Source organism: Penaeus japonicus, unplaced genomic scaffold (assembly GCF_977035675.1).
Source record: "Penaeus japonicus unplaced genomic scaffold, GWHDUDI00000001_assembly GWHDUDI00000035, whole genome shotgun sequence".
Taxonomy (NCBI): domain Eukaryota; kingdom Metazoa; phylum Arthropoda; class Malacostraca; order Decapoda; family Penaeidae; genus Penaeus; species Penaeus japonicus.
The window spans coordinates 1204201-1212832 of NW_028234437.1; the positions used below are offsets into that span (position 1 = coordinate 1204201).

The window sequence follows — 8632 nt, forward strand, 5'->3', positions numbered from 1 at the left end:
TGATCATTGTATTTTTAGAGGATAACTCCCTTGATTCGTTTCCCAATAGGTGCCATTCCTTTCATGTGGTATTTATCTCATGACTTTGTTATGGCACATCGCAATGGTGCAGAATTTACGTCACTCCTTCACTTGTCCATCAGGAATCACTGTACTTTCATCGGCCATTCTTGCTCAGTTGAAAAGTGTGAATCTGTCTCAAAAGTCATTGATCGTTGATGATAGTTGATGAACTCGGGGTCCAGCGTTCAAAACAATTCGAAGATATATCAGTATTTTGGCGCAGTATCGTTAACATCATATCATCATATTGTCATGGTAATGGACGATATAATGAGGAAAATGATATAGATAGCTATTTTAATTTTTACAATAATGTAGATTTGTATATGGAGTGCGTGACTATAATACTATTAGATTTTTTTTTTTTTTTTTTAATTGGTGGCAAATTTATACTCACGTATAAATACTCGGTTATAAAACCCGTGGAAGAAGAGCAATCCAATATCATTTGTCTCCGTCCACTAACTGACAAAATCGAGAAAATCGAATCACTGGACTCTCCGTTACGGTGTTCGGTTTCGGTTGAAGCGGCAATATGTGCAACTAGACTATGCGGTTGAGACTATGCGGTTGATATTCCTTGCAGGTGATAGTAGCAGTTGTCACGTGACCGAAACAGACCAGGGTCGCGTACGAATGATTTAGTACGAAAGGTGTTTCTTGTGCATCAATTTCGCCCTGTGAGCAGAGGGTAACAACACGCCTGCAGGCAACAAGAGGGTTCATCAAGAGACAGAGGTGTCGGTGAAAAATAACAAACGTACGTGTCCTACGCAGGTTTTGAACAGATGTTTAGGTAATCAGTGAGACGGAAAAGCTAAAGTTTGTCCATGCAGCTTCGTTAGATGAATATGTGAGTTACATGAACCATGTACTGAGAGGTATTTGTCTTCTGTGGGAAACTTTCCGGTAGTGGGAGAACTCAGTGGAATGCTAAACGATAACCCGGAAAGAGTGAGTAACAATTTCGGTGCTACAACTTATTGCTTTAATTAAGTGTTTGTTGTGTGTCCACTCGGGAGTGAATGTTTTCACACCTTTAGCCAAAAAGGATCCAGAAGGGAGAATAGATTCATGTTACCTACTCAGTGGCCACGTACTGGAAATTCTAAACTCATACCTACCCAAGGCAGATAAAAGTTCTGAGTCAGTAAGAGAAGGAAAACAGAAAAGAAGATAGTTAAGGACCCAAGGACAAAGGTCTCCTCAAGCCGCGCTACCTTGAGGACTGAACTGATCCTATGTTAATAAACTACTACAGCATGTTCCCACGTATATATATGAGCTTATATATTGTGCAAAACGGAGGTTTTATACCACCACAGGTGCAACTCTCAGATTTTGCGATGTTCCTTATGCGAAAAGCGCTACAAAGTACTTAGCTGCTAACATCCAGAAAGAAGGGCATCTCAATATTCCTTGGCGTCGTCCACTAACTGGCAGGATAGAGAGATTGGAAGGGAGGGCCACAAGTCACTCACCATTCCTTACGGGAAACGTTGTAACAATATGATGATTTGTAGATGTTCATTTCTCACAATTCCCCAACGATAAAAACGATAAAAGGATGCTATGAATCAGCAGTTCCAGAGCGACACATTTACCGCGATTACAAAGCGATCGGATAATACCAACATGACTCTACGGAAATCCCCGCCACACTTAAGTGACTCATACGATTAACACGATATAAGTCTGAGGAGTTATGATGCATATTAGACTGATCTTTTAAATCTCGAAGGGTTGATACTATAAAGATAAATATCTAAGGCGATTTATTAACCCGATAATGTTGAGTTCATGACGTCAAAATTCAACCAAGGCATAGAACCGACAGAGATAAATTTACATTCTGCCAAATAATTCTTGACGGCCACGATTCCACACGGTCCTAAGAATAACTTTATGGTGTCATGCTCATGATTTTCATCATAAACGCAGACGAACCATTCCATTTTTTTTCATATTGATATTCAACATTTCTATCATGCAACTTTGCCAGGAATTACTTCGCTTTTTGGAAAGCTCGTTACGTGCTGGAACCAGCAATTCAACATGGCTGACCTCATACAGAATGCGCGTCCTTATTTTCAATGGCTCATAAGAGAATGCGTTTTGTCGCCAAGGGATGAGTGCTGGATAGAGTTACTGACTGACTGGACAGCAGAAAGAAGGGCATCTCAATACTCCTTGTTGTCGTCCACTAACTGGCAGGATAAAGAGAATGGGGTCGTTTGAGTCTTCTTAACAGTGTTAGCTTACGGTCGGAGCGCCAATATGTTAAAATATGTCAGGAGTTGGGTCGATATATATATATATATATAATATATATATATATATATATATATATATATATATATATATATGTATGTATATATATATACTTATATATATATATATATACATATATATATATATTTTATATATATATATATTATATTATATATATATATATATATATATATATATATATATATATATATATATATATATATATATGTGTGTGTGTGTGTGTGTGTGTGTGTGTGTGGTGTGTGCAAATATGTAATATATATATATATATATATATATATATATATATATATTATATATATATTATTATATATGTTTATGTGTGTATGTGTGTGTGTGTGTGTGTGTGTGTGTGTGTGTGTGTGTGTGTGTGTGTGTTATGTGTTAATATATGTGTGTGTGTGTGTATGTGTATAGTGTTATGTATGTGTGTATGTGTGTGTGTATATGTGTGTGTGTGGTTGTGTGTGTGTGTGTGTGTGTGTGTGTGTGTGTGTGTGTGTGTGTGTGTGTGTGTGTGTGTGTGTGTGTATGTGTGTGTGTGTGTGTGTGTGTGTGTTAACAAGAGTTAACAAACAGAACTGAAACAGCATTCCGCGGGATCTCAAAGCAACGCTCACTGGTTTTGGTTATACTTACAGATACAGCATTATACTAAAAAAGCACTACAATAAATAAATAAATAAAACATAAGAAGAACCACGAATAAAAGAAACACAGGTGTTCTAAGAATCGGCATAGAACATGCGAGGTGAGAGGACCCCCTCCCGCTATGAATTAAATAATCAAATATAAAACAAAACCAACACATAGGAAAAAACTTTCGATATTTGCCCTATAATTCTATCGCTCTAAAAGCAACTTTACTGATTGTAATTTCGCGTTTCAGGTCTGGCACGAGGTAGATTACAGCAAGTAGGGCTGCTGTCCATCGCCCTCACTTTGTGGACGCTGTACCAGGGCTCTTCTCTAAGGGCAGCGCGAGACAAGCCGGCGGTGAGAGGTCCCGGGCCATGGCCAAGGGGTGTGGTACAATGGCCAGAGTCTAGTTATTTTATTGATTGATTGTCAGATCGTTCCTTGATATCACAGCATACATATGCTGCATTCGGAATTGTTTTTAACCTCTATCAATAATCGAGTGATGTAACACCTATTACTTTTATATTCCATTTATGATTATTTTTATTTGTTGATATCTTTGCCATTACATATTCTATGTTCAGTGTCTGATTGTCTTCTTCGTGCTTAATATTCCATGCGCAATTATAATGTAGCCGTTTTTTTTATCAAAAATCATAAACTTTCATATTTCATTACCTATGAATATGTAAATGGTAGTTGTAGCTCCATTCATCATTTGCAAATATTCACACTTCTCACTTCTAAATGAGTCATAAAATAAATCTTGTGTATGGATATAAACACCATCATAAACCTTCTCCCTATACTTAATATATAATAATATCTTCCTACATTTACATGTCAAGCGTAATTACACTTAATTCCCGCACTTGCTTGCATCTATAGTATTCTTTCCAGTGCAATTAGCGTTTGATACATTTCAGAAATAATTAAAAAGTCAAGTTAGTTAATTAGTTTCGATTAACTATCAGAAGTGACATCTAAAAATGAGACACAGATTGGTGTCCTTCGTGAAAGAGGTCATCTGTCACTAACCAGAGGGGGATATGTTAATAATAAAAAATAAATAAATAAATAAAAAATAATAATAATAATAATAAAAAATAATAATAAAAAATGTTAAAGGATGGTTGGATATCCACTAAACAACAGTGGCTCAGGGCATCAGCTGGTATGTATGTATATGAAGCTACAACGACAAAAACAATGCCTTCGAAATGCAAATAAAAGTTTCTAGTTTATGTACTAAGAGTTCAACTAATATTCGTATAAAACTCCCTTTTGATTTTGGACATCTTTCTTTATAAACTACAACCTTGCAAACTATTAAATTAATTGATTCATTCACCACTTTTCATTTAAATACGAAATTACTTTATCTCTAGGTCACTAAAGAGAATTGATCTTCTTATCGTTGATAATCTCATCCTATTTGGTGTAAATACTTTAATGAGGTTCCGCAAGGGCAGATATCCAATTAAGGATCAACCTTATCTTACCACCGCCAAACCAGATACGCAAGCAAGTTGATAAGGTCGTCTTTCCAACAGCTCACGATAACGGAGGTCCTGTTGGAAAAGGTCACCACCCAAAAACAAACCCAGAGGGAGGTGGAGGCGACGGCGCACACAACGACAAAGACCATTCATCAGGAAGAGAGGGCCGTCGCCACAGCTCCCCCCCGCACCAAAATCCCCAAGAAGTTCCTAATAGACGAGGCGGATTTCTGCACACACCAACACCCCAACCTGGACATCATAGCATACGTGCACTCAACCATCGCTAAGGTCGGCCAGAGAAACGCCACTCGCGCCACATGGGCCAGCGCCACGGCTCAGGGTTTCGCCCTCAACCTCGCGGCCGTGTTTGTCGTCGGACGATCCGTGGACGAGAAGGAAGCCAGGATTGTGCGAGAGGAGAGCCGGCGGTTCCGCGACATCATCCAGGTGAGGCATTCGGAGCTACGGCAATACCGTAGAGTGGATGAGGTTTATCTGCTATATTCACTGTCCTAATTAGTGTTCTCGTTTGTCCGTTATGAGAGATAAGGGCAAGGATATAGCCTCTTAGGATAGAAATAGAAGTTCTCGTAACAGCGGCCAAGCCACAAATATCTTTGTTTACATCTTTGTTTACGTTTACGTTTACAAGTACACAGGAAATGCTGACTGCCTTTTTACATTGCATGCTTGGTTATCCAGAAAGTGCATAGTGGCGTCATTATGCAAAAAATAAGAAATTTGTGCTGAGGAACATATGTTACGATGATCCTACCAAGGCGTGTGCATGGTAAAATCACCCTGATGGAACAGTTTTGTTATCATGCATTTTTTCTGAGTGATTTAGCATGTGATAAGGAAAAAATATTCCCCCAGAAACTGAATTTGGATTTGAGTAACTGCACTTACACCACAGTACAGAATAATTACCTTTTTAACACTCATATCAAAGCTACAGAAGTTATGTACGGAGAAAATAGGACAGTGAAATTTCAAGTGAATTCAAGGGTCGCTTCAGAAACTATAAAGGGATGACCCAAGAATAAAAGAATGAATGAACACTCGGAAAAAATCCCTTTTTTCCCAGCAGTTCATCCCCTCCATTCACATATTTTCCAAATTTACCTTTTCTTAATATTGTAACTCTCTGCATATACATAGTTTCGTTTTCAACTTGTTCAGCATAAATCTTCCACCCACCCACGCCCACTGTCCCCTAAGGAAAGGCTGTAAGTGAAGACTCTTATCGCTCAGTGGTAGTGACATATACCACACCTCCCTCAGATTTGGAACTAACTTACGCAGTCACTAATGTACGCGCGGGTACTTGAGAATATGATAAAAAACGTTTTTGGCCCACTATCCCTTAGCAACTTCATAATCCGTAACCATCAAGTATTTTTCGAAAATCATTTACAAAGTCGGAAACTAGGTGGTTCATAAACTGCGAAGTCTCAAAGTTTAAAAGGCGCAATGCATCGGCGGCGGGAAACTTGCAGATGACATAACGAAAACCAACAAGACAATAACTAATGACCGAGCGTTAAACGGAATAAACGCTTCAGCTGTGAAAGTTGTCATGCGTAATAAGTCAGGCTCTTGTGGACGCGGAGAGCCAAAGGATCGCGACTTTTCCTTCCTTCGTGTTCATGCCATTTATTCTTGGATTTCTTGAGGCACGGAAGGGTCTGGATTCTTTTACTGGGGTTTTGACAGGGGGTTGGGGGGGATAATGTAAAACAATAAATAATAATAATAATAATGTATATTAGGAAACAAGAATATATATATATATATATATATATATATATATATATATATATATGTATGTATATATATATATATATATATATATATATATATATATATATATATTATATACATATATATATACATATTTAATTATATTTATATATATAAACATATATACATATATATATACACATATACATACATATACATATATATGTGTGTGTGTGTGTGTGTGTGTGTGTGTGTGTGTGTGTGTGTGTGTGTGTGTGTGTGTGTGTGTGTGTGTGTGTGTGTGTGTGTGTGTGTGTGTGTGTTAATGTGTATAAATATATATAAATATATGTGTATATGTGTGTAAGAAACTAAAACGTTAGACGGTTTGTCATACAGCAGGGCTGCATTAGCTCTTTGCCCTTTGGATTCGCCACTGGTCTTGACTTCACCACCAATAGCATCAGATCTTTTAAGAGCAATAATGATAAATGACTCATCTTCCACTTGGTGTGCGTATATTGCATGTGTTGTAAAACGTGTAAGTAAGATGATTCAAAGCTTGTAGGTAGCGGTAGACAAACCGTTCGTTATCAAAGGGTACTAAGAGTTCCATACAGTTGACTGACGGCCTGTCATTGATATTTAGCCATATGTATCTTTAGAGCCTCGTAATGCTGGTAATATATGCATAATAATTTTCCTGCTCTTTATTAAAACCAACCACAGCTCTAGTGCAAAAGTTCAATTTTATTTAACCTACATATTTTTTCCTTCTTTCTCTGAAAATATAACAAAGCGCTTTAAGCTTTACATAAAAAACAATAATCCAGCTTTTTGGCCGATTCGTGTTGACCTGCCTGGTAATGAATCGAATCAACGAAGGAGAAAAACAAGCGCTTCAAATCTCGCTCCATTCCTCAGATCGACTTCAAGGACGACTACAGACTTCTCTCGTACAAGGCGCTGGCGTCGCTCTACTGGATCTCGCAGCGCTGCCCGCACGTGCCTTGGACGATGCACTCCGACGACGACACCCTCATCGACGTCTTCTGCCTGGCCGAGGAGCTTCGGAGTGTGGACGCCAGGTCTGCAGAGGCGTTCCTGTGTCATGCCGGGGTCGGTCCGGTTCTGAGGGAAGGCAAGTGGAGTGTGGATGAGGCAGATTACCCCGCATCGCAGTACCCGAGTTACTGCGCGGGAGGCATGTGGACTCTGCCGACCAAGCAGATACCCCGCCTCCTGGACGCTTCCAAGGTGGCTCCGTTCATCTGGGTGGACGACGTGTACATATGCGGCATCTTGCGCAAGCACGCCGGCCTCAAGCAGCTGCACCGAAACGACAAATACACTTTCCACTTCAACATGACTGAAGTTGGCAATATGCTGGCTTGGTTTGCTCCGAAGGCGCAGAGAAAACAAGGCTGGCAAGCGATTCTCGATTATCATAGAAATATGTCCGACCAATTCCTCCTGCCACGATTGAAAGAAAAGTCTCAGCTTCGATTATAGTTTTATTTATGTATAACATACTTCCCTGACCCGGAGTCGCTCCTCAGCCGTCTTTCAGTGTTAGCCTGAGGGTGCGGTACTAAGCCACAGGAACCACAGCAAGTACTTTAGCACTTGTACTTTAGTACTACAATCTCCGGCCAACATCCGAGGGCGGCAGAGGTTCGACTCCGGTTCAGGGAGGTACATTGCACATCTATATCAATGTGGCATTGCATTATTATATATTATGTTTATTCATGTAAATTCCATACAGTAGTGTGATGCCGAATCACTTTGTATTGAAATTAACTTCTCGTTTTATGATGTCCCTTTGTCGCGGTGCTATGATAAGAATATGGAAACGTTGCACTGCTGTTATTTGTTAGAGCGGATGGGAATATGATGTATTGATTACAACATATTTTAAAATATACTGAAACAAAAGTTAGAGTTCGGATTCATTATCATATCAAAATCATTAACAAATATGCATATGACATTATGACGATAGCATTATACATATCGGGAATCACCGACACAACTCTACGGGGATCCACTCCACATTCAAGTAACAAAACCCCGAGAGGATTCGCTGAATCTCAACGGGTTTGTTGCATGAGGAATGTTCAAAGTGACTTATGAACCCGATATTGGGAGGAAAAGGTCAACCAGCCATCAACCCTGACACCGAAAATGCTGGTCTGTTAATTTCACGTCGCCAGAGAGACATGCATTTAAGACAGCTGACTCTATATGGTCCCACTAATCTAGGATGACTTTAGGTTAGGTTAGGTTAGGTTAGGTTAGTAAACTAAAGAAATTGCAAACCATACGCGCATACGTTGCACTCACAGCCTGATATATCTGTCCAATGATAAATGATTTTCCTTAAACGT

At 39.2% G+C, this 8632-nt stretch overlaps 1 protein-coding gene and 1 long non-coding RNA gene across 2 annotated transcripts; both read left to right on the forward strand.

The window, feature by feature from the left end:
- Nucleotides 1-2992: 2992 nt before the first annotated feature.
- Nucleotides 2993-3475, forward strand: LOC147467486 (uncharacterized). Its single transcript, XR_015190517.1, has 2 exons — nt 2993-3106; nt 3245-3475. It is a non-coding gene; the product is annotated as an uncharacterized LOC147467486 (long non-coding RNA).
- A 651-nt stretch (nt 3476-4126) lies between these two features.
- Nucleotides 4127-8267, forward strand: LOC122257711 (beta-1,3-galactosyltransferase 5). Its single transcript, XM_043023180.2, has 3 exons — nt 4127-4171; nt 4551-4946; nt 7167-8267. Exons 1-3 carry the CDS (start codon nt 4127-4129, stop codon nt 7752-7754), a joined length of 1029 nt encoding a protein of 342 aa, XP_042879114.2. The 3' UTR covers nt 7755-8267.
- The last annotated feature ends 365 nt before the right edge of the window (nt 8268-8632 follow it).

Bases quoted from the DNA above. Each gene is read 5' to 3' on its own strand.
- LOC122257711 (XM_043023180.2), top strand. From the start codon at position 4,127: ATGGTTGGATATCCACTAAACAACAGTGGCTCAGGGCATCAGCTG. The intron at 4,172-4,550 runs GTATGTATGTAT...TCTTTCCAACAG, and splicing joins GTGGCTCAGGGCATCAGCTG to CTCACGATAACGGAGGTCCT. The intron at 4,947-7,166 runs GTGAGGCATTCG...TCCATTCCTCAG, and splicing joins GGTTCCGCGACATCATCCAG to ATCGACTTCAAGGACGACTA.